This window comes from Manihot esculenta, chromosome 8 (assembly GCF_001659605.2).
Source record: "Manihot esculenta cultivar AM560-2 chromosome 8, M.esculenta_v8, whole genome shotgun sequence".
Lineage (NCBI taxonomy): Eukaryota > Viridiplantae > Streptophyta > Magnoliopsida > Malpighiales > Euphorbiaceae > Manihot > Manihot esculenta.
The window spans coordinates 33,617,769-33,643,693 of NC_035168.2; the positions used below are offsets into that span (position 1 = coordinate 33,617,769).

Here is a 25,925-nt window from a genome sequence, read left to right on the forward strand (position 1 = left end):
ACATTAAACAATTGAATAAAAAGTCAGGACTGTTCAGTTAAGCAAGAACGAAGGATTCAGATTTGACAGCAAATGAGTCTTCCGCTATGAGAATAGATTGTGTATACCAGATGATGTGGGTCTGAAGGGATCCAGATACAGTATTCACCCTGGAGCCACTATCTATTAAACATAAATTTTATAAAAATCATACAATTATACAATATGTAATCATATTATTAGTACATATAAAAAAATTAAAAATAATCTTGTATTTTAAATTTCACTTCAACTTTTTATAAAATTATAAAATTACTCTCATTTAACTTTATTAAATTATAAAAGTTTAAAATATATAGTAAAATTTAACATGCAACCACTAATATATAATTTATTTTTATTTTTTAAAATTACCAATAATATAGTTATTTTATTTAATTATTATTCTACTAATAATATAATATATATTTCTTTTATTTTCTTTTCATTATAATTAAATCATTCATACATAAAACATATACTTCAATAATATAAATGTACAATCTTTTTTCCTATCATTCACAATTATATATAAGCTTTCTTCTAATTGAAAAAATACATAATAAATTCGATGTAAAATCGTAGTTATCTAATTTAATAAAAATAAAAAGCACATTTCAATCAGTTGGGAACTCAAACAGCCTCTCGAACTAAGATATCATTTTGAATTAGAACTGAACCACACCAACCCAAGTGGGAACCAGAACGCCGGGACGAAAACCGACCCGCAGCTGGTACCAGTACCATTGGCAGGTTTACCGTTTATGGTGGCTTCAAATTATCGGACCCAAAACTATCCAGCAGTGTAGAAAATTTTTAACAATAGGTTATGAAATTGAAATTACAAATTAAATGGTAGAAATTTTCTTTTAATGGATTGGCTCAGCTCAAGATAATAGTATGTGAAAGTTGCAGTGTATCGTACTTTCTATTTGTTGCCCAAAATTTAATCCTCTGTTGTTCCAGAAGAGTGATGAGGGAAATTCGACCAAACATCATCCCATGTCCTCTGCCCATCAGTCACCGACTTCACAACTGATGCCGCTTCTTCCACATTAACACGGATTTGATCCTTGCTATCCCTCTCTCTTATTGTCACAGAGGATGTTGAATCGACAGTTATTGCAAATGGAACACCCAGTTCATCTGTCCTTGCATATCGTTTGCCGATTGAAGTGCCTGTAAACATCATTGGCATTTAGTTACAGACAGTAAAAACAGAAATTCATTAATTGATGAATGGATTATACCACTGTTGCAATTGAATTCATCCCAATATCCATTAACTAGTCCCAATCTAAGTCAGTTGAGCCAAGCACAAAATTTACAGTAATCGCCATTTTACCAGTAAGATACTAATATCAGAATCCTACAATGGACATACCCCAAAAAAGGTCAGAATGCTAAATAATAGACATTCTATTTGCTTGGACTAACAGACATAGCAAATACTATAGGGCCTGCACAGAAGGAGCTTCATCCGTGAAAGGGACATACTAAGATATGCCCTTCCCACACCTTGTGGAAATATTTGCACAGTAATACAGTTAACAACAATAGCTAACAAGAAGATAATTTATGTTAGTATCCACCTGTGATATCGATCTTATGTGAGATTCCAGCAGCTGTCAATGACCTGGAAATTACTTTTGCAACCTCCTCATACTGCTGATTCTGAACGAGTGGGAAAACGGTGCATTTAATAGGGGCAACAAGAGGAGGAAATTGGAAAACATTTAACTGTTCATCCCCAGCTTTGCTGGGCCTTGTGTAGAAAGAATGCTCAAAGAGGCAATATATTATTCGTCCAATGCCAAAAGATGGCTCGATAACTGATGGAGTGAAAACTCTCTGGTGTTCCTTCTTCTTCTCCTTTGAAATTGTGACCATATTCTTCTTAATGCACACATTTTTCTCAAGAGTACAGACATAAAACTCCACTTCACCCTTGGTTTCCAGAGAGGCTTTCATTTCCATAGCCTCTTTTTCATTCATTGCCTGACACACAAAGAAAAATCATATGTCAAAACAACAACCAGTTTCCCAAACTTAAAGGAACCATAACTAGATTCCAATTTTACCTCCAAAGCTTCAACCACCATTTTTTGATTACCCTTAAATGCAAGGCCCAGCTCTTTCTTCACCGGCGCTATAACCAGTTTCTGAAAATCATTAATAATAAGTTAAGCAATGATAACCTACAGTAGATTCTAAAAACTTTAAGAAATGATATTACTGTCAAACAATTTGCAAAAGTAGGTATGGAAAGTATTGGTAATATGAATGAGATTAACAAAGAGAGCAACCTCCACTTCTCTAGGTTCTGAAAATTTTTCATGGGCCACAAGGGGGACTCCGCTTTTCTCCTGTTAACACAATAAACAACTCAATAAGTATACACAATTCCCATGTCCAAAACAGAGAAGCTACTTTCTTAAAATTTCTCTAGGCAGAAGCTTTTATCTCTTGATAGTATATAATAAGCAAAGTCTAGGACGTCATAATACAGTTTAACCACTATAACCAGTTATATGGCTAAAACCAACTGACCCACATGCGTAAAGGAATTGAAATTCATCTATACCCAACACAAGCAATTTAATTCTAGATTTCTTTTTATTCATATAGATGATAGGTTCTCACCGAGTGCGCACGCAGGTCATAAGCAGATCTATCTGCAATACCAACACACTCAATCCAACCATAGGAACACTCAATCTCAGCATCCCAACAGTCTGCAGCATAGTGGGCCATTTCATTTGCAAGATGCTGCCTGAATCGTAGTCGCTTCTTGTCTATACCAAGACGAGTCAGGAAGAGATAAACTCTCCCAATAAAATAGCCAAGAGTTTCATTGTTGACAATCCCCTGGATGACAATACATCACAGCATCACCACAAACAGGAGATGCAAAAAGCAAAGTTGCAAAAGGTGAGATATTTATGACTCAAGCCAACCTTGGAAACTGCTTCACCAAGCCGAATTCTCTTTGCAGACTGGCCAGACATTTGCTCTTCCCTTGGGAACATCAGAAATTCAAGATCTGCAACTTCAGGGTATTTTGGGTGAGATTTGTCTTCAGGATCAACAAAATGCTCAATCTCTGCTAATGTGAATTCACGAACTCTTAGAAGGCCTTGACGAGGAGAAATCTACACTTGTGGAAAAACAAAATCAGGAACTCAATTCTCCCTCTCTCTCTCTCTTTCTCCACTAACAGGTGGTATAACCATAAAACTTTGTACGATAAAAAAGAACAGGCAAACAGTGCTGCAAAACATTCTTACTTAGAGAAAACTAGAGATTGTCTTAATTTAACCAGAAAAATTTGCACTTATTTTGTAGTTTAGAAGTAGTTCAAAACCTCATTTCTGAAAGCCTGACCAATTTGAGCAGCAGCAAAAGGGAGTTTGTTCCCATTGTAGTAGTACAAGTCCTTAAAGTTTACAAATATGCCTTGTGCTGTTTCAGGACGCATATAACTGCAGAACATGAAATGCGAGATGGCTTCAGCACTGAAAGGAAAAACTTACTATGCTGCCTATAAATTGAAACACTACGAACCTCAAATATATAGATCCATAACATTCCTGTAACAAAATGTCTATATATGAACATTGTTACACTCACCCAGGAATCAGACCAGATGGGCCAATTGACGTTTGAAACATTAAGTTGAATGGATAAGGATCCGAAAGGGGATTTTTTGTGTCGGGGGCGACAATGCCATACTCCTTGATCTTTGCACCGAGCTCTTCAGCCGAGAGATCATCCAATACCGCAAGAACATGTTTAAGTTCCGCAGCCTTCTCTGCAGTTATGGAAAGATCTTTTTGAAGCTTCTCATTACAGAAATCTTTTAACAAGTGATCAGCCCGATAACAGGTCCCAGTTTTCTCATCCTTAACCATAAGATCTGTGAACTTATCCACATGACCAGATGCTTTGAGGACAACCTCAGGGGTCACGCATGGGCAGTCAACCTCCAACATGTTCTCCTCGAGAACAAAATGCTAGAAAACAAAGAGTAAGCCGGATACATCAAGAATTCCCTTAAATGGCAAACAAATGCAACAACAGCAATGCCAAAGCATTCCAGAATCATAACAACACTATGCTATTCGGGGGAAAAAAAAAGCCAAACTGTTGTACTCGGTAATTATAAATCTTGCCAAGTTTAAAATTTTTAACGTTCTTTTCGCAATCTTAAGCAAATTAAAGAACTTATAGTGATAAGCTAGCTGCTTACCTGGCGCCAGAAAGCAAGGACATTGGACTTAACAGCGCAACCAGGAGGCCCATAATCGTAAAGGCCAGCGACACCTCTATAAATCTTGAACGATGGAATGTAAAACAAACGCCTTTCCAGAGTGTTAACCACAGCTTGACGAAATGCTTCTTTGCTGACGGAGCTATCAGGACCATTGCCACTGACGACAGCTTGGAGCTGCTTCTCGATCGAAGACTTCTCAAGCTTTAAAGCATTAAGAGTTCCGATTGCAGCGTCGATTTCCGCCTTAGACACTTTGGCGGCTTTGAGTGCACGAACAGCATTGCCTTGCCCTTCAACCGCAGACTGCTTCTCGGCAAGGGCTTTGCGGAGGGAATCCTCGGTCGCGGCCATTGGTGGTGAGTGGCTTTTCAACGGATGGATCAGGGTTGATAGCTGCGCTGAGAGTTGGTGTCGCGAGCTGAGTCCAGCGCGGAAATGGTGTCCAGTGGAACTTGATGAAATTAGACGGAGAAGAATACGCATGCGAGCTATGCGACTGTACCCTGTGTTTGGCACTAGGGTTTCAAAGGGGTAACGGTTTTGGACCGGAATGTTTGGCGAGATGGCTATTTAGGATCCATGTGAGTTTCAGTTATCCTGCACCGGATATAGATCTATTTCCAATAAACCATTTTTCAAAAAAAACGAAATTACTATCTAGTCCTTTTATTTTTAAAAAAATAATTATTTAATTTAACAATTTAGAAAAATAAACAAATTAATTCATATGTTTTTATTTATTTACCCTTTAATCTCTTCGATCAATTTAAATGAATTTTTAGAAAAACATAATTATTATAAAATATATATCTCTTAAATTTATTTAAATACACTTATTATTAAACTATCGTACGTATAAAATATCATAATAATTATTATTATTATAAAAGTGATAATCCTAATTTCAGAATTCGTTTTTGGTTACCCTCCTCCTCCCTCAAACATCTAAAATAATAATAATAATAAACAACAAAACAAAGAACCTTATTGATAATGAATATCATCAGTATGAAAGCATTCAAAGCACTACAACAGTATAACACCCTATTATAGAACCTTTCAATCTAGTATTAAGATGATTAAAATATCAATTTAATTATTTATATTAATATTACGGTGTAATTAAATTTACAATACAAAATTAAATTAATCGAACCCTAAAATTAAGAAATTAATTTAATTTATTTGAAGAGAATGGTTGTTTAGCTATTTACTTTTGACTTAAAAAATTAAACTTATACGTCAATACAAAAATAAATAATTAATTGTTTAAAACAACTCTATAAGTCATAAGCAATGTATTACTTTTTTACTTAATTAAAATAGTTTTTTAATTTACAAGTTAAAATTAAAACAAATACTAATTTATTTATAATATTATTAAGAAATATATTCTAATTACAAAACAAAATAAAAATATTAATCTATCCTAAACAGGCTGGTTTTCCCTTGGTATTGATATATGATATTTTTTTTTTTAATTGAATATGACATTTTATTTGAAAACTGTCTTATAAAAGTCCTTCTTTTTTCCCAAATATCATTTTTGCTATTTTTGTTTTCAGAAGAACTCGTTCGCGACTTCTTTCCTGCTTATACTCCTTATGGTAATCTCTATTTTTCTTTTTTATTCAATATAAACATGAATACTTCTTCTTCTCTTTTCCCTAGCGAGGGCTCTTCGTCTAGTTCTACCTCCAATGGTCCCATTCGAGTGCCGACCCCTATGGTTCTTTTGAGGGAGGTTCCGAAAAATAAAGGAGGCTTGCTTAGTGAGACCCCGTCTCTCCTCTCAGAACGTGATATAAACCGTCTCTATGATACTTATCAAATTCCTCGAGAGGCTTTTTGGGTCTTGGCTCCTTCTCCACGCGTTCGTGTGGGTGACTTGATTCCTGCTGAGGATACTAAAGGCGGGTCTTCGATTCCCTATGGACCCATTTTTTGTGGATGTCCTTCGGTTTCATAAGTTTTCGGTTGTCCAGCTTCATCTAATAGCTGGAGAATCCTAGTGGCTTTTTGGTTTGTCTGCCTCAATAATCATATCGAACCGAGTATAGCGCTTTTCTTCTAGATATACTAGCTGGGTACCGGCAAGAACTAAGAGTTTTAGTACTTCAGCAATCGAAAGCACTTAGCCATGTTTGATCGGATACCTTTCTCATTGAAACAGTGGAAAAATAATTTTTTTTATCCTCCGTCACTGAACCCCGGGGGATTTTGGGAGTCTTAAAACAAGCTGGTATTATTCGGTGAAACTAAAGAAGGATAGGATCCGTCCGAGGAGAAAGGAGGACAAAGCTTTTGCCTTTCTCTTAACAATGACTAAATCCCCAAAGAAAATGGACATTACTCAGGCGATGAGGGACGCCATTTTATCTTAGCAGAGTCATCTACATGCAAGCCAGACTTGAGGACCTCACCAGCCAAACTTTCCCAGTCTTGGGGAAGGCATTTCCCTAGCTTGAGATTAGGATACATCTCTTTCTATCTTTTTTATATTTTAAACTACCTTGCTTACTTACTTTTCCCCTTTTTGTACATATGACTGGGTCTCAAAATAAATTTTCTAAAGCGGCGCGTGCTGCCCTCAAAGGCAAGGCTATTGCTGCGATTACTAGCCTCCTGCTAAGCGCGGTCGCCCTGTAGAAGAGGTGATCGTGCTTCCTCCTCCCCCGCCACCCCCTGCAGTAAAAGAGTTAGCCCACCTACAGCTTGAGTCTTCTGCCCTAGGCGCTTCTGGCTCTATCCCATCTTTTGAGCTTCCTACTAATGTCCCCACCCCTATTGCACCTGCTCCTGCAAGCATGGGGTCAAATCTTCTTAGCCTTCGAGCATCTAGTGCCTGGCCTTAATGCTAAATCAGGCGCCATCACTCCTTAATGATCCTACTCTAGGCCTCCTTCTAATCAAAAGTGTCGTAAGGCCTACAAATCATCGCCACCTAAATGAGCTCGAGATGGACGAGCTTTTTTATAACACCATACACTTTGCACTAGAGGGTGCCCTTTGCACCTATGTGGCCAAGGAGCATCACAAGGCCTTGAGTTGGGAGTTTGGCGCAAACGAGACGGACAGGAGGCTCTTGGCTAAGGAATGTTCAGGATTGAAGGTTCGCGTCAATGAAGTCGAAGGTACCATGAAGGAGACCTTGGAATCGATGGATAAGCTTTATGCTGACTTGGATGAGGCCAAATCTTCTAACTTGAGCCTTAAGAATCGAGCAAAATCTGCTAAGGATCAAGTGGCCCTGCTGCAATGTTAAGTCCTCGAGCTACAGGCTCAATTTGAGAAGGCCAGGATTGCTGAGTTGCAGGAGACAACGGCCCAGGGTGGAGAGATGTTTATATAAGGTCAAGATTCGGTAAATAAAGCTAGCAAAGCGGTTTCCTTTCGAGGACTTTTCCTAGATAATGACATCTGCCTTAAGGAGGAGGATGAGATTGAAGAGGAGAAAAGGTGTGCTGAGGATACTCTTAACAACCGGGTCTCTATGGATAATATAATAGATGTAGAAAATACTGATGTAATGGAGACTCAGTAGAGGAACTTGAAGACCTTTCTTCTATATAATCTTCCATGATTTTAATGAAAATATCTTGTCATGATTTTAATGAAAATATCTTGTCATTATTTTCACTAAGTGTTTATATGCTCATCGCTCATTCATAACCACTCTCAAACAAGATTTAAATAATCTCTTTAAAATATTGTTAAGAGGTTAATACTCAACCATGATGCCCGGTCACTAGCCTAACTAGTGGCCATGAAATAAATAACTTGGAAAAATTACAGAATGGGACTAACACTTGGTCATGTGGTCTAGCGGATACCCGCCCTGTGGCCTAGGCATGAATTGCCATAGAATATCTCTTTTAAACATGGAGCTAACGCCTCATCATTAGGCCTGATAGGTACTCGCCTTGTAGCTTGGTATAAAATGCCTTAGTTAACAAGACTAACACTTGTTTATGGAGCCTAGCAGATACCAACCTTGTGGCTATAGAATACATAACTTGAAAAAAAATAATAAATCAAACTTATCACCCAGTCACGATAAAAACTTAAGGGTTTTATCAATCGGGACTAACATCTGGTCTTTGGCCTAGCGGATACTCGCCTTGTGGCCTGGGCGTGAAATGCCTTTGTAATTTTTATTAATCGAAACTGGCACCCGGTCATGAGTGTAACGACCCGATATTCGGACCGCTACCGGCGTTAGGATCCAGATCGGCTTAAGGCCGCCGAGACCCATAGCAAGCCTCCTATACCTTTCATATACCTGATAACATCCCATACATGATCATTCATTTTCATAAAAATTTAAAAACCTTCAATATTCCAAGTCTGACCTGTGTATGCACTAACATCATAAACATAAAACCCCAGACTAGAGCCCTCATCAAATGCTCTAGTGGGTTATCATAACATACATCAAGCTTGGACTATCATTTCTCATCATAAAAGCATTTCATTAAAAGATCATGTACAAGGGAAATAACATTACTATTCGGGCCAAGCACAATACTAAACCTTAAAGCATTCCTTACATTACATTGCATAAAATCATTTTACAATACATGTCCACTCTAACTATTACATACACAATAATTTTTACTCTTGCTAACTTCCTTGCCTATTCTGAACCTGCAAACCTGGGGGTTAAGGGAAAGGGGTGAGCTACTAGAGCCCAGTGAGCAGAATAGTAAAATATTATATTTAAAACATATGCTTTCATGGAATGCATCACATCACAAACAATTCACATTAAGGATGGACCTGTCACCAATAGCCCTCTACACATTCCAATGGTGCCAGGGGCGTAGAATGGGCCTCACTGGTCTTTCTCTTACTCTGTGCCAGGGGCATAGAATGGGCCTCACTGGACTTCTATACCGTATCATCATCATCATATCATATCGAGGGCTAATGGATCATCCAACATCCATCCACATCAACATCATAATATGCAATGCAACATATTCGTGATTTCTAATGCAAACAACCTAGTATATAGCATGGCATTCATGATGCATGAACATGCTAAAAATTTATTTACTTTAAAACATAAAGTTCCATTCTACTCACCTCAGGCTGACTCTGAGAAGACTTTGAAGCAGCTATCTCACTGCTGGGGTCCTCGGTTGTAATACCCGGCTAGATTCCGGCATCGGAATCCCTACCTTCCGGCGGAATCTCCGTTGGAATCTGAAATTCTGAAGATGCCAGAGTCTTCTAGAGGGGTAAAATGTGTTTCTAAAATGTTTTCACATGATTTTATGGTTTTAAATGGAAAAAGAAATGGAGTTTTTAAAAGAATAGGCCAAGGAGGAAGGACCCAGTTTCGGCCGCCGAACCTCAAGTTCGGCCGCCGAACATGGGTCAGTTTAGGAGGCAAGTTAGGCTGCCGAAGGTGATGAAGTTGCGGAAGCAGCTTAGGCCGCCGAAGGTGGTTGACCGGCCACCTATAAAAGGCCCTCAGACCGAAAATGGGCGAGTTTTCTCCCCATTCTCGAGCTCAGGTGCGTTCATGTCCTCCTTTGGTTGATTTCATGTTCTTTCTTCAAATCCTTAACGTTTTTATGAGTTTTCTTTTGGGCTTTGAAGTTTTAAAGCTTTAATCAAGGTTTTGAGAGCTTGGAGATCTTTGGAGCTTGGATTCTCCATATCTTCAAGTTAGGATCGTACCAACCCTCGATCTTCAAGAGTTAAGTGTAGATCCTTGCTTTCCTTTATGTTTAATAATGTTTTAAGTAAGTTTAAAGAAGTTTTAATGCTTGAGTATGGGTAGATATGCATGTTAGGGTTTATGTGGGTTTTATGCCCAATGTATGTTTATGTGATGTTTGTGTTGGGGTTTAAGTTAGTTTATACCCCTTTTTGCATGTGGGAGTGTGTATGCATGTTTGGGAGAGAGCATGTAAGGTTTGGGTTGCTTGGAGGTTGGTTTTGCTTATGTCAGATTCGGACCTGCTGTTCGGAGGGAACCAGGTTCGGCCGCCGAAGGTATGTTCGGCTGCCGAACCTGCATGGAAGGCAGCTTTGGCCATCTAACGTGCCCCCGAAGGCCAGGACTTTCGGATCTGTGCGAGGCTTCGGCCGCCGAACCTGCCGCCGAAGGTGCTAGACTTTCAGCTCTGGAAGGACATTCGGCCGCCGAAAGTGCCCTCGAACTTGCATGGCTTTCGGCTCTGGAAGGGACATTCGGCCGCCGAATGTGCCGCCGAAAATGCCCTGTCCAACCCTTTCTTGGTTGTTTTCTATGCATGTTTTGAGGATGTTTGAGGGGGGTTTTTGGGGAGTTGTTTATGAGTTGTTTAGAGTGTGTTTGGTACCTCATTCGAGTCCACCTGTGTAGGATCGGACCTGAGGGACCGAGGAGGCCGGCAGAGTTAGCTGTTACAGAGTCAGTCCAGCGTCTGCCAGAGGTGAGTAGAACTAACTCAAATATTTTAAGCATGTTTCATGCATCATGAATACCATGTATATGTAGTAGGTTGCTTGCATTAGAAATCACGAATGTGCTGCATTGCATAATTTGTTGTTGATGTGGATGGACCAAGGCGACCCCAATAGCCCTAGCTATGATATGTTATAGAAGTCCTGAGGAGCCCCTTTGAGGGCCGGGCATAATGAAGTCCTGAGGAGCCCGAAGGGCCGGGCATAATGAAGTCCTGAGGAGCCCGAAGGGCCGGGCACCATGATATGTTACAGACAGAGGGAGTTTTGGTGGTCATGTCCATCCGTGATGTGAAATGTTTGTGCTGTGATGCATTCCATGATAGCATATGATTTACTATTGTTTTCGATGTTCTGCTCACTGGGCTTTTTAGCTCACCTCTCTCCCCTAACCCTAGGTTTGCAGGTCAGAGGTAATCCAGGAAGACGTCAAGGGTAATGTCATGCTTATATAATAGATTAGTGTTTTAATGTGGACATGTAATGTAAATTGATATAATGTATTGTAAGATAATGTGATGTAATGTAACGTAAAGTAGAGTTATGTTTATGGATTAGTATTGTGCTTGGCCCTAAGGCTTGGTTAGTCCCTTTTTAGTACATGATGTATGTTATGTTTTTATTGTTGAGATGTGAACCAGGCTTGATGTATGTAATGTTGACCCAGCTAGAGCATTTGATGAGGGCTCTCGCATGGGGGTTTATATGTTTCCAGTTATGTAGCATACAGTTCAAGCTCGGTATATACATCAGATGTTTTAAGTTTTTATGTTAAGGTTTTGATCATGTATGGGATTATACCAGCTGTACAGGATGTATATCAGGCTTGCTACGGGTCCCGGCAGCCTTAAGCCGATCTGGATCCTAGCGCCGGTAGCGGTCCAATTTCTGGGTCGTTGCAGATTGGTATCAGAGCCCTAGGTTCATATGGTCGGACCTAGAGTGTGTTGGGCTCATAGAGGTCATAGAAGGGCAAGCACAATAGGTAAAATCATGTCCACTAGGATAGGATGTAGAGTGCTGTCTTGAATGATGGTGTGAAATGCCATGATTTTATGCATGTGCATTAATGTTATGCTATGTATGTAATGTATGTGATGCAGGTTCATGTGTTTCCACATGAACCGTATGATGCTAATATTTGTATGATTGAGTGTTGTTCTTCAGAGGAGCTAGGATGCGAGGCACTCGTCGATCTATGGAATCGACTGGAGTTCCATCTGAGAGGGAAGGTATGGGCACCTTTCCCCCTGCTCTGCCAAGAGCGCAGTCGTGTAGAGTTGGCAGATGGGGAACATCAAGGGACCCTGGAAGTTCTTTTGATGTAAGCAGAGAAGGAATGGATCTAAGGAGAATGTCTGCAGATGCAAGAGAAGTAGAGAGGAATGTTCAGAGAAGCGATATCAGTTTGGGAGTCAGAGTGCCAGAAGAAGGTATGGGAGATTCTCAGGGGGATGCTCAGACTCAGGATTCCAGAATCTCAGGTTCAGGAGGAATTGATCCCTCCATCCTGAGTACAGCTGCCACGAGAAGTAAGAAGTGGGGCAGAACCCTGAGGGGGAAGAAGAGCAAGTTTTGGAAGAAGATCAAGTCAGGTCTGGGATTAGGTGGCGGTTCGAGTTCTGGCTCCGATACTTCTGGTTGTATGAGGTGTGGGAGGCCGCACAAAGGGGTTTGTCGGTTTGGGACCAATCTATGTTTTAGATGTGGTCAGGAAGGGCACATGGTTCGTGAGTGTCCCATTGCGCCCTGGTTGGCGCAGTCCCAGCGGACAACTTCAGGTAGAGCGGTTCAGCCAACAGCTCCAGCCATATTGCAGGTCAGTAGTCGAGGCAGAGGGAGAGGGTCAGCCTTTCTTTCTGAAGGTTCCCGTGGAGAAGGTCCGTTAGCTCCAGCTCGGATCTTCACCCAAGCTCAACAGGAGGCAAACACATCAAACATGGTGGTGTCAGGTACGCTCACTTTCAAATGTTTTGATGTGTATGTTTTGTGAACTCTGGTGTTTCTCTTTCTTTAGTTGCTCTAGGAGCTGTCGAGGGGTTGAGTTGATAACTTCTGGGCTAGAGTGTCCTCTTTGGGTCAGTGGACCCAAGTGTGATCCATCTGTGGCAGAGTCAGTCTGTCGGTCCAGTTCAGTGTCAGTTGAGGGTAGATGCCTTCCACCCGACCTTGAGGTCCTAGACTTGACTGTCTGGACGTCATTCTAGGGATGGACTGGTTTTCTACTCATGGTGCTATCTTGGTCTGCAGAGACAAGGTAGTCAGGTTTAGAGGACAGGATGGGTCAAAGGTAGTCTTCTGAGGGGACAGAGTAGGGATGCCTAGAGGTTTGATGTCAGCCTGTCAGGCTCGTAGGGTGCATAGGAGGGGTTGTCAGAGGGTTCTAGCTCTTATTTGAGAGTTTAGCAGTCAGGTCAGGGAACCAGCCTCCGTGTCTGTTGTTGAGAGAGAGTTCTTAGATGTCTTCCCAGACGAGCTGCCAGGATTACCACCTGCTAGGGAGATAGAGTTTGGAAATAGAAGTGATGCCAAGCATCAGGTTTATCTCTATTCTCCTCTACAGGATGGCACCTGCAGAGTTGTAGGAGTTGTTAGAGCAGTGGCGAGAACTTGGTAGACAAGGGTTTTATCCGACCTAGTACCTCACCCTGGATTGCTCCAGTGTTGTTGTGGGAAAAGCGGGATGGATCCTTGAGACTTATTGTGACTGGAGACAGTTGAACAAGGTCGCTACCAAGAACAGGTATTCCCTACCTATTGAGGGTTAGAGAAGTCAGTTTAGTAGAGAAGAAGGGAGATGAGAAAGGATCAGAGTAGCGCAGCTGAAGCTTGTGGAGTTTCAGGAGAAGGTTGGGGTATTGCTTATGGTGTCTCCAATAAAGAGGTGATTCGTTATGGGACGAAGGATAAAGTAGCTCTAAGATGCGTCGGACCCTTTGAAGTCCTGCAAAGGATTGGGGATGTATCTTATAAGCTAGATTTACCTACTTCAAGGGAGAAAATCCATTCGAATTGCCATGTTCCTATGTTATGGAAGTTCGTGTCAGATCCAAGTGAGGTTTTTAAAGAACCAGAGGTGGAGATCTCAGGGGAGTCTCACCTATGTTGAGCAGCTAGTGCGGATCATAGACACACAAGTTAGGAAGCTGAGGAACAAGAAATCCCGATGGTGATAGCCCTTTGGAATCACCACATAACGGAAAAGTGTGCCTGAGAGACCCGGGAGTTCATACTCCAGCAGTACCTATGTCTCTCTTCGGAGAGATGTTTTAGGTTTTGCTTGCTTGTTTGCTTGCTTGTTTATGTATGCTTGATGCTATGTTTTGAGAATGCTTGTTTGTTTGAACATTCGGGGACGAATGTTCTTAAAGGGGGGGAGAATGTAATACCCGGCTAGATTCCGGCATCGGAATCCCTACCTTCCAGCGGAATCTCCGTTGGAATCTGGAATTCTGAAGATGCCAGAGTCTTCTAGAGGGGTAAAATGCGTTTCTAAAATGTTTTCACATGATTTTATGGTTTTAAATGGAAAAGAAATGGAGTTTTTAAAAGAATAGGCCAAGGAGGAAGGACCCAGGTTCGGCCGCCGAACCTCAAGTTCGGCCGCCGAACATGGGGCTGCTTCGGGAGCGCTTTAGGCCTCCGAAGGCTTTGAGGGCAGAAATCAGGTTCGGCCGCCGAACCTCAAGTTTGGCCGCCGAACATGGGTCAATTTAGGAGGCAAGTTAGGCTGCCGAAGGTGGTGAAGTTGCGGAAGCAGCTTAGGCCGCCGAAGGTGGTTGACCGGCCACCTATAAAAGGCCCTCAGATCGAAAATGGGCGAGTTTTCTCCCCATTCTCGAGCTCAGGTGCGTTCATGTCCTCCTTTGATTGATTTCATGTTCTTTCTTCAAATCCTTCACGTTTTTATGAGTTTCCTTTTGGGCTTTGAAGTTTTAAATGTAATACCCGGCTAGACTCCGGTATCGGAATTCCTACCGTCCGGTGGAACCTCGGATGTCGGAGACCTCTAGAAGGGTAGAATCATGTTTTATGAAATATTTTCATGTTTTTAATGGTTTTAAGTATGATATTGAATGAGTTTTTACAAGAAAAGTCTTTGGAGGAAAACCCAGGTTCGGCCGCCGAAAGTCAAGTTCGGCCGCCGAACATGCATGCGTTTTGGAGGCACGTTAGGCCCCCGAAAGCATGAGTGAGGGAAGTCAAGGTTCGGCCGCCGAACCTCATGTTCGGCCGCCGAACATTTGCATGGATGCGGAGGCACATTCGGCCCCCGAACGTGGTCTGGCCAGCCACTATAAAAGGGTCCCTTAGCCGAAAACGGGCGAGCTTTTTCCCCTATTTTCGGCCAAGGTGAGCTTTCCGCCGTCCCTCACCCATTTTCAATGTTCTTCCTCTAAATCTTTCAGTATTTTCACTTGTTTTCACTTGGTTTTGAAGATTTAAGCTTTTGAAACAAGTTTTGGAGCTTTGGGAACTCAGGAGCTCATTTTCGTGGATCTCCAAGTTTAGGTCGTCTCCCTCTCGATCTTCAAGAGGTAAGAGCCGATCTTAAGCTCCTTATGTGTTCTAAATAAGTTTTATGCAAGATCTATGGGTAGAAATGCATGTTAGGGCATATGTTGAGTTATGGATATATATTGATGTTTTGAGCAATGTGTGTTATTTGAGTATGTTTGAAGTGTTGTAGATGGGGTTTATGTATGTTTGAGGCCCCTAGGAACTTGTATGCATGACTTGGTTGGAGTATATGCTTGATTTGTGGTTTTGGGAGGCAGGAGGTTCAAGTGAACCAAGTTTCTGCCCGTTTGGCAGAAACCAGGTTCGGCAGCCGAAGGGAGTTTCGGCCGCCGAACCCCTCTTGTGGAGGCAGCTTTCGGCTGCCGAAGGTGCCCCCGAAAAGAGACTTTCGTCTCTGTCTGGGACTTTCGGCCGCCGAAGGTGCCGCCGAACCTGCCTGAGTTTCGTCTCTGTCCAGGACTTTCGGCCGCCGAAGGTGCCGCCGAAGGTGCCCTGTTCAGCCACTCCATGCATATCTCTATGTGATATTTTCAGGATGTTTTAGGGGGTTTTTGGGGAGTAGTTTAGAGTTATGTTCTAGTATGTTTGGTCCCTCATTTGAGTCCACCTGTGTAGGTTCGGACCCGAGGAACCGAGGACCCCAGCAGTGAGTTCAGCTGCGGTGTTGTCAGAGTCAGCCAGAGGTGAGTGGAACTAAACTCAATCTTTTAAATTAAATGTTTTATCATGTTTCATGCATCATGATTATGCAATAGGATGATTGCATTAGTTTTCACGAATATGCCGCATTGCATAAATTGTTGTTGATGTGGGTGAATGTTGGATGACCCAATTAGTCCAAGACAGGAAGACCAGGACCCCATGCTACGGCCTGGCACAGAGTAAGAAAGACCAGGCCCCAGTCTACAGGCCTGGCACAGAGTATGGCACGGTTATGGGACTCGAAGACCAGGAGCCCAGAGGAGGCCCTGGAAAAATGGTAAGTAATGTATGTTATGACAGGAAGACCAGGCCCCATTCTACAGGCCTGGCACAGAGTTAACTTGGACTATTTGGTGACAAGTTCACCCAACCCTTATGTGAATTGTCTGTGTTATGATGCATTCCATTTGAGCATAGTGTTAATGTGTTTTACTAGCTCTACTCACTGGGCTTTTAGCTCACCCCTCTCCCTTTACCCCCAGACTTGCAGGTACAGTATAGTGCGGGAGTCCGGATAGAGTAAAGAAGTTATACCTTTGTAATAGCTAGTAATGGACATGATCAAAATTGTAATGTAAAAGTACAGTATAGTTATGTAATGAGTTTTATGGATGTTAGTATGTGCTTGACCATAGAATGTTGTATCCCTCTTTATACATGATCTTAGAGATTTTGATGATGTTTATGTAAACCAGCTCAACACAGGTTATGTTACCCCCGTGAGGGCACAGATTAGATCCCACAGAGGGATCAATGTTATATTCATGTTTATGTACAGGTTGAGTTTGGTTGATGAGTATGCAAAGGAAAGTTTTAATTTTTATGCTTATTGTTGATCATGTATGGGATGATACAGGTTTACAGGTATTATGTTAGGCTTGCTACGGGTCCCGGCGGCCTTAAGTCGACCCGGATCCTAGCGCCGGTAGCGGTCCGATTTTCGGGTCGTTACAGAATGGTATCAGAGCCCTAGGTTCATATGGTCGGACCTAGAGTGTCGGGCTCATAGAGGTTATAGAAGGTCAAGCACAATAGGAAAAGATCATGTCCACTAGGATAGGATGTGGAGTCCTGTCTTGCATGATGATGTGAAATGCCATGACTTTAAGCATGTGCATTAATGATATACTATGATATGTGATGTTTGTGATGCGGGTTCATGTGTGCCCACATGAACCATATGATGCTAATGTTGCTTGTGATGTGTACTGTTTTTCAGAAAACAGGATGAGAGGAACTCGTCGATCAGCAAGATTGACTGGAGTACCACCTGAGGACGAGGGCATGAGCGCCCGTCCTCCAGCATTGCCTAGGGCAATGTCTAGCAGGTCCAACAGGGACAGAGTAGCAAGAGACCCTAGAAGGTCTTTGGATCTGGGTAGAAGCAGATCAGTAAGAGGAACAGTGCAGGGAGGAGCGTCTGAGGATATGGAAGTAGATCAGAGGAGGGATGGCAGTCTCGGTGTGAGCATGCCGGAAGAGGGCATGGGAGAATCAGAAGGAGGCGCTCAGGCCTCGAGTTATGTACAGCCACCTCACTACCCACCCTATTCACACCATCCAGGGTATTCGATGGGAGGTACATCGGATTACCCTAGTTTCACCCCTTATCCCACATAGATGCCATACCCACCATACTACCCACCATACTCTCAGTACCCAATGTATCCACCTCCACCCTATTATCCAAATCCAGCAAACCCTACCTCAGAAAATGTTGCACCATCTCCACCACCTACAGAACCAGCAGCCCCAGTTGTTCAACCACCTAGATCTAGCTCAGCCAGTGGGAGCAAGGTCAAGATGACAGACCATATGAAGCTGGGTGCTCCCCAGTTCGAAACTGGTAATGATCCGTTCGTGTACTTGGAGCGGGTCAAGGCAATTACAGATGAGATAGGGGCGGATGACAGTAGAGCCATTCAGATGGCTGGGTTCACGCTTAAGTGCAAGAAGGCACGGGAGTGGTTCAAGAACTATGTGAACCCGAGAGTGGATAGCATGACTTGGGAAGAGTTTGCAAACGAGTTTGCAGGATGGGCTTTTCCTGATAGTTCAAGGGAATTGAAGATAATAGAATTCGAACAGTTGAGACAGACTGATGACATGAGTGTAGACGAATATACTGACAGGTTTATGGAGTTGCTGCCATTTGCAGGGCAAGACCTTAGCACAGACCAGAAGAAGTCGAGGAGGTATATCATGAAGCTCCATCCCAGGTATTCCTCCTTGGTACAGTCAGCAGATAGAGAGAGTTTTCACGCCATAGTAGACATGGCTAGGAGAATGGAGGCTAGTGTCATCGTACAGGGGACAGTTAAGCAGACAATGGCACAAGCTTCTGGTTCGAAAACTCCGGGAGGGGGAAGGTTAGATCCCTCTACCTTGAGTGCAGCAGCTTCAGGCAGTAAGAGATGGAGTAAACCCAAGGGTAAGAAGAATAAGTTCTGGAACAAGGTCAAATCTAGTCTGGGATTTGGGAGTGGCTCAAGCTCTGGTGCGGATAATGCATTATGTGCGAGGTGTGGAAGGCCACACAGGGGAGTATGTCGGTTTGGGACAAACACTTGCTTCAGATGTGGTCAGGAGGGGCATATGGCTCGAGATTGTCCAAGAGCGGCCCCGATGGCTCAGTCCCAGCAGACAGCTTCAGGCAGTGTAGCACAGCCAGCAGCTCCAGCCATGACTCAGGCCAGTGGCAGAGGCAGAGGGAGAGGAGCAGCCTCTTCTTCAGCGGGTTTCAGAGGTGAAGGTCCGTCAGCCCCAGCACGGATCTTCACAATGACACAGCAGGAGGCAGACGCATCCAACACCGTGGTGGCAGGTAATCTCGTCATTGGATGTTCGGATGTATATGCATTGATGGACCCTGGTGCATCTCATTCATTTATTGCTCCGAGAGCCGTCCAGAGGTTGGGGTTGATGATCTCTGGGTTAGAGTGTCCTCTCTGGGTCAGTGGACCCAAGTGTGATCCATCAGTGGCAGAGTCAGTCTGTCAGTGTAGTCCTGTGTTTGTTGAGGGGAGATGCATGTCCGCCGACCTTGTGGTTCTAGATTTGACAGATTTTGACGTCATTCTAGGGATGGACTGGTTATCTACCCAAGGTGCTACCTTGGACTGCAGGGACAAGGTAGTCAGGTTCAGAGGTCAGGATGGATCAGAGGTTGTCTTCAGAGGAGACAGGAGGGGTACACCTAGAGGTATGATCTCAGCTCTTCAGGCTCGTAGGTTGCTTAGGAAGGGATGTCAGGGGTATTTGGCTCATGTGAGAGAGCTAAATAGTCAGGTCAGAGAGCCCGCCTCGGTGCCAGTGGTTAGAGAGTTCTTAGATGTGTTCCCAGACGAGCTGCCAGGTTTACCACCTGCTAGGGAGATAGAGTTCGAAATAGAACTGATGCCTGGAACTCGACCGATCTCTATCCCTCCCTACAGGATGGCACCAGCAGAATTAAAAGAGTTGAAGGAGCAGTTGCAGGAGCTGGTAGACAAGGGCTTCATCCGACCGAGTACCTCACCCTGGGGTGCTCCAGTTCTGTTTGTGAAAAAGAAGGATGGATCTCTTAGACTTTGTATCGACTACAGGCAGTTGAACAAAGTCACTACCAAGAATAAGTACCCATTGCCGAGGATCGACGATCTATTCGACCAGCTAGCAGGAGCGGGTTGTTTCTCCAAAATAGATCTGAGATCGGGGTACCATCAGTTGAGGATCAGGGAAGAGGATGTGCCAAAGACAGCTTTCAGGACCAGATATGGGCATTTTGAGTTCCTTGTGATGCCGTTCGGGTTAACTAACGCCCCTGCAGCATTCATGGACCTCATGAATAGAGTGTTTAGCCAGTACCTGGATCACTTTGTTATTGTCTTTATAGATGATATCTTAGTGTATTCCAGGAATGCAGAGGAGCATGCCCATCATCTGAGGTTGGTTCTACAGACCCTAAGGGAACATGGCTTGTATGCCAAGTTCTCTAAATGTGAGTTCTGGCTGAGGAGTATTTCATTCTTGGGGCATGTAGTGTTAGAGAATGGAATAGAGGTAGACCCCAAGAAGACAGAGACTGTGGCTAACTGGCCTAGACCCACTTTAGTGACAGAGATCAGGAGTTTCTTGGGTTTGGCAGGTTACTACAGGAGGTTCGTTCAGGACTTCTCAAAGATAGCAGCTCCTCTAACCAGACTAACCAGGAAGAATCAGAAGTTTCTGTGGACCGACCAGTGCGAGGAGAGTTTTGAAGAGCTTAAGAAGAGGTTGACTTCAGCACCAGTTTTAGCTCTGCCATCTAGTGGAGAGGACTTTACAGTCTTTTGTGATGCGTCCCGTGTGGGACTGGGTCGTGTGCTTATGCAGAACGAACGGGTGATTGCTTATGCTTCTAGGCAGCTAAAGAAGCATGAGTTGAATTACCCCACACATGACCTTGAGATGGCAGCAGTAATCTTTGCACTCAAGATGTGGAGGCACTACCTCTATGGGGTTAAATGTGAGATCTTTACAGATCATAAGAGCCTGCAATACATCCTGAGTCAAAGAGACTTAAATTTGAGACAGCGGAGATGGGTAGAGTTGCTGAGTGACTATGATTGCAAGATTCAGTATCATCCGGGTAAGGCGAATGTCGTGGCAGACGCCCTAAGCCGGAAGTCACTAGGCAGTCTATCCCATATCACGGCAGAAAGAAGACCGGTGGTGAAGGAGTTTTACAAGCTCATTGAGGAAGGTCTACAGATGGAGTTATATGGTACAGGTGCCTTGGTCGCTCAGATGAAAGTGACACCCGTGTTTCTAGAGCAGGTGGCTCAGAAACAGCATGAGGACCCAGAGTTAGTGAAGATTGCCAGGACTGTTCAGTCAGGCAAGGACAGTGAGTTCAGATTTGACAATAAGGGGATCCTCCGCTACGGGAGTCGATTGTGTGTACCAGATGACATAGGGCTGAAAGGAGACATTATGAGAGAGGCTCATAATGCAAGATACAGCATTCACCCCGGAGCCACCAAGATGTATCAAGATCTGAAGAAAGTTTACTGGTGGCCAGCTATGAAGAAAGAAGTTTCACAGTTTGTGTCAGCCTGCGAAGTTTGTCAGAGGGTGAAGCTGGAACATCAGAAGCCGGCTGGGATGCTTAACCCGCTACCTATTCCAGAGTGGAAATGGGAAAATATAGCTATGGACTTCGTAGTGGGGTTACCGGCGACGTCCAACAGATTGGACTCCATATGGGTGATTGTGGACAGACTCACCAAATCTGCTCACTTCATCCCTGTCAGGAGTGGCTATTCTGTGGACAAGTTGGCGCAGGTGTACGTTGATGAGATAGTCAGACTGCATGGGGTTCCTGTTTCTATAGTGTCAGATAGAGGGCCCCAGTTCACCTCCAGGTTTTGGCGGAGTCTGCAGGATGCCATGGGTACTAGATTGGATTTCAGTACTGCCTTCCACCCCCAGACTGATGGACAGTCAGAAAGGACCATCCAAACCATAGAGGATATGCTCAGAATGTGTGTGCTGGACTTTGGCGGTTCTTGGAGGCAGCATCTACCTTTGGTGGAGTTTGCCTACAATAACAGCCATCATGCTAGCATTGGGATGGCTCCATATGAAGCTCTATATGGAAGGAAGTGCAGGTCACCTGTTTGCTGGGAAGAGGTAGGAGAGAGGTCCTTAGCAGGACCCGAGCTAGTAGAGATCACCAGCAGGGTGGTGCCCATGATCAGAGAAAGAATCAAGACAGCTGCAAGCAGACAGAAGAGTTATGCAGACATCCGCAGAAGGCTAGTAGAGTTTCAGGAGGGGGATCTGGTATTGCTCAAGGTGTCTCCAATGAAAGGAGTGGTTCGGTTCGGGAAGAAGGGTAAGCTGGCTCCGCGGTACATCGGACCCTTTGAAGTCCTGCAAAGGATTGGGAATGTATCGTACAAGCTGGATTTACCTGCTTCAATGGAGAGAATCCATCCGGTTTTCCATGTTTCTATGTTGAGAAAGTTCGTGTCAGATCCGGGCAAGGTTCTTAGTGAGCCTGATGTGGAGATCCAAGAGGATCTCACCTATGTTGAGCAGCCAGTACGGATCCTAGACACCCAGATCAGAAAGCTAAGAAACAAGGAAATTCCGATGGTGAAGGTCCTTTGGAACCACCACAATATAGAAGAATGCACTTGGGAGACACGGGAGTCCATGCTCCGGCAATATCCTCATCTCTTTTAAGGTTAGCCTCTATGTGTTGTATGTATGTTATGTTGATTGCTATGCATGTGCTAGTTGAGGAACATTCGGGGACGAATGTTCTTAAGGGGGGGAGAATGTAATACCCGGCTAGACTCCGGTATCGGAATTCCTACCGTCCGGTGGAACCTCGGATGTCGGAGACCTCTAGAAGGGTAGAATCATGTTTTATGAAATATTTTCATGTTTTTAATGGTTTTAAGTATGATATTGAATGAGTTTTTACAAGAAAAGTCTTTGGAGGAAAACCCAGGTTCGGCCGCCGAAAGTCAAGTTCGGCCGCCGAACATGCATGCGTTTTGGAGGCACGTTGGGCCCCCGAAAGCATGAGTGAGGGAAGTCAAGGTTCGGCCGCCGAACCTCATGTTCGGCCGCCGAACATTTGCATGGATGCGGAGGCACATTCGGCCCCCGAACGTGGTCTGGCCAGCCACTATAAAAGGGTCCCTTAGCCGAAAACGGGCGAGCTTTTTCCCCTATTTTCGGCCAAGGTGAGCTTTCCGCCGTCCCTCACCCATTTTCAATGTTCTTCCTCTAAATCTTTCAGTATTTTCACTTGTTTTCACTTGGTTTTGAAGATTTAAGCTTTTGAAACAAGTTTTGGAGCTTTGGGAACTCAGGAGCTCATTTTCGTGGATCTCCAAGTTTAGGTCGTCTCCCTCTCGATCTTCAAGAGGTAAGAGCCGATCTTAAGCTCCTTATGTGTTCTAAATAAGTTTTATGCAAGATCTATGGGTAGAAATGCATGTTAGGGCATATGTTGAGTTATGGATATATATTGATGTTTTGAGCAATGTGTGTTATTTGAGTATGTTTGAAGTGTTGTAGATGGGGTTTATGTATGTTTGAGGCCCCTAGGAACTTGTATGCATGACTTGGTTGGAGTATATGCTTGATTTGTGGTTTTGGGAGGCAGGAGGTTCAAGTGAACCAAGTTTCTGCCCGTTTGGCAGAAACCAGGTTCGGCAGCCGAAGGGAGTTTCGGCCGCCGAACCCCTCTTGTGGAGGCAGCTTTCGGCTGCCGAAGGTGCCCCCGAAAAGAGACTTTCGTCTCTGTCTGGGACTTTCGGCCGCCGAAGGTGCCGCCGAACCTGCCTGAGTTTCGTCTCTGTCCAGGACTTTCGGCCGCCGAAGGTGCCGCCGAAGGTGCCCTGTTCAGCCACTCCATGCATATCTCTATGTGATATTTTCAGGATGTTTTAGGGGGTTTTTGGGGAGTAGTTTAGAGTTATGTTCTAGTATGTTTGGTCCCTCATTTGAGTCCACCTGTGTAGGTTCGGACCCGAGGAACCGAGGACCCCAGCAGTGAGTTCAGCTGCGGTGTTGTCAGAGTCAGCCAGAGGTGAGTGGAACTAAACTCAATCTTTTAAATTAAATGTTTTATCATGTTTCATGCATCATGATTATGCAATAGGATGATTGCATTAGTTTTCACGAATATGCCGCATTGCATAAATTGTTGTTGATGTGGGTGAATGTTGGATGACCCAATTAGTCCAAGACAGGAAGACCAGGACCCCATGCTACGGCCTGGCACAGAGTAAGAAAGACCAGGCCCCAGTCTACAGGCCTGGCACAGAGTATGGCACGGTTATAGGACTCGAAGACCAGGAGCCCAGAGGAGGCCCTGGAAAAATGGTAAGTAATGTATGTTATGACAGGAAGACCAGGCCCCATTCTACAGGCCTGGCACAGAGTTAACTTGGACTATTTGGTGACAAGTTCACCCAACCCTTATGTGAATTGTCTGTGTTATGATGCATTCCATTTGAGCATAGTGTTAATGTGTTTTACTAGCTCTACTCACTGGGCTTTTAGCTCACCCCTCTCCCTTTACCCCCAGACTTGCAGGTACAGTATAGTGCGGGAGTCCGGATAGAGTAAAGAAGTTATACCTTTGTAATAGCTAGTAATGGACATGATCAAAATTGTAATGTAAAAGTACAGTATAGTTATGTAATGAGTTTTATGGATGTTAGTATGTGCTTGACCATAGAATGTTGTATCCCTCTTTATACATGATCTTAGAGATTTTGATGATGTTTATGTAAACCAGCTCAACACAGGTTATGTTACCCCCTTGAGGGCACAGATTAGATCCCACAGAGGGATCAATGTTATATTCATGTTTATGTACAGGTTGAGTTTGGTTGATGAGTATGCAAAGGAAAGTTTTAATTTTTATGCTTATTGTTGATCATGTATGGGATGATACAGGTTTACAGGTATTATGTTAGGCTTGCTACGGGTCCCGGCGGCCTTAAGTCGACCCGGATCCTAGCGCCGGTAGCGGTCCGATTTTCGGGTCGTTACATTAAAGCTTTAATCAAGGTTTTGAGAGCTTGGAGATCTTTGGAGCTTGGATTCTCCATATCTTCAAGTTAGGATCGTACCAACCCTCGATCTTCAAGAGGTAAGTGTAGATGCTTACTTTCCTTTATGTTTAATAAAGTTTTAAGTAAGTTTAAAGAAGTTTTAATGCTTGAGTATGGGTAGATATACATGTTAGGGTTTATGTGGGTTTTATGCCCAATGTATGTTTATGTGATGTTTGTGTTGGGGTTTAAGTTAGTTTATGCCCCTTTTTGCATATGGGAGTGTGTATGCATGTTTGGGAGAGAGCATGTGAGGTTTGGGTTGCTTGAAGGTTGGTTTTGCTTGTGTCGAATTCAGACCTGCTGTTCGGAGGGAACCAGGTTCGGCCGCCGAAGGTATGTTCGGCTACCGAACCTGCATGGAAGGCAGCTTTGGCCGCCTAACGTGCCCCCGAAGGCCAGGACTTTTGGATCTGTGCGAGGCTTCAGCCGCCGAACCTGCCGCTGAAGGTGCTAGACTTTCGGCTCTGGAAGGACATTCGGCCGCCGAAAGTGCCCCCGAACCTGCATGGCTTTTGGCTCTGGAAGGGACATTCGGCCGCCGAATGTGCTGCCGAAAGTGCCCTGTCCAACTCTTTCTTGGTTGTTTTCTATGCATGTTTTGAGGATGTTTGAGGGGGTTTTTGGGGAGTTGTTTATGAGTTGTTTAGAGTGTGTTTGGCACCTCATTCGAGTCCACCTATGTAGGATCGGACCCGAGGGACTGAGGAGGCCGACAGAGTTAGCTATTGCAGAGTCAGTCCTGCGTCTGCCAAAGGTGAGTAGAACTAACTCAAATGTTTTAAGCATGTTTCACGCATCATGAATACCATGTATATGTAGTAGGTTGCTTGCATTAGAAATCACGAATGTGCTGCATTGCATAATTTGCTGTTGATGTGGATGGACCAAGGCGACCCCAATAGCCCTAGCTATGATATGTTACAGAAGTCCTGAGGAGCCCCTTTGAGAGCCGGGCATAATGAAGTCCTGAGGAGCCCGAAGGGCCAGACACCATGATATGTTACAGACAGAGGGAGTTTTGGTGGTAATGTCCATCCATGATGTGAAATGTTTGTACTGTGACGCATTCCATGATAGCATATGATTTACTATTGTTTTCCATGTTCTGCTCACTGGGCTTTTTAGTTCACCCCTCTCCCCTAACCCCAGGTTTGCAGGTCAGAGGTAGTCCAGGAAGACGTCAAGGGTAATGTCATGCTTATGTAATAGATTAGTATTTTAGTGTGGACATGTAATTTAAATTGATATAATGTATTGTAAGATAATGTGATGTAATGTAACGTAAAGTAGAGTTATGTTTATGGATTAGTATTGTGCTTGGCCCTAAGGCTTGGTTATTCCCTTTT

At 43.7% G+C, this 25,925-nt stretch overlaps 1 protein-coding gene across 1 annotated transcript; it reads right to left on the reverse strand.

Moving 5' to 3' along the window:
- Positions 1 to 585: 585 nt before the first annotated feature.
- LOC110621250 (glycine--tRNA ligase, mitochondrial 1) lies at positions 586 to 4,850 on the reverse strand. The gene is made up of 9 exons (XM_021765445.2): positions 4,268 to 4,850; positions 3,649 to 4,031; positions 3,383 to 3,500; positions 2,976 to 3,170; positions 2,662 to 2,886; positions 2,325 to 2,384; positions 2,100 to 2,180; positions 1,611 to 2,016; positions 586 to 1,197 (listed from the first exon to the last, which is right to left on the reverse strand). The coding sequence occupies exons 1-9, from the start codon at positions 4,772 to 4,774 to the stop codon at positions 965 to 967; spliced, it is 2,208 nt and encodes a 735-aa protein (XP_021621137.1). The 5' UTR covers positions 4,775 to 4,850; the 3' UTR covers positions 586 to 964.
- Positions 4,851 to 25,925: the final 21,075 nt, after the last annotated feature.

Bases quoted from the DNA above. Each gene is read 5' to 3' on its own strand.
- LOC110621250 (XM_021765445.2), bottom strand. From the start codon at position 4,774: ATGCGTATTCTTCTCCGTCTAATTTCATCAAGTTCCACTGGACACCAT. The intron at 3,171-3,382 runs GTTTTGAACTAC...CCACAAGTGTAG, and splicing joins GTCAGGCTTTCAGAAATGAG to ATTTCTCCTCGTCAAGGCCT. The intron at 1,198-1,610 runs GTGGATACTAAC...TGATGTTTACAG, and splicing joins ACATAAGATCGATATCACAG to GCACTTCAATCGGCAAACGA.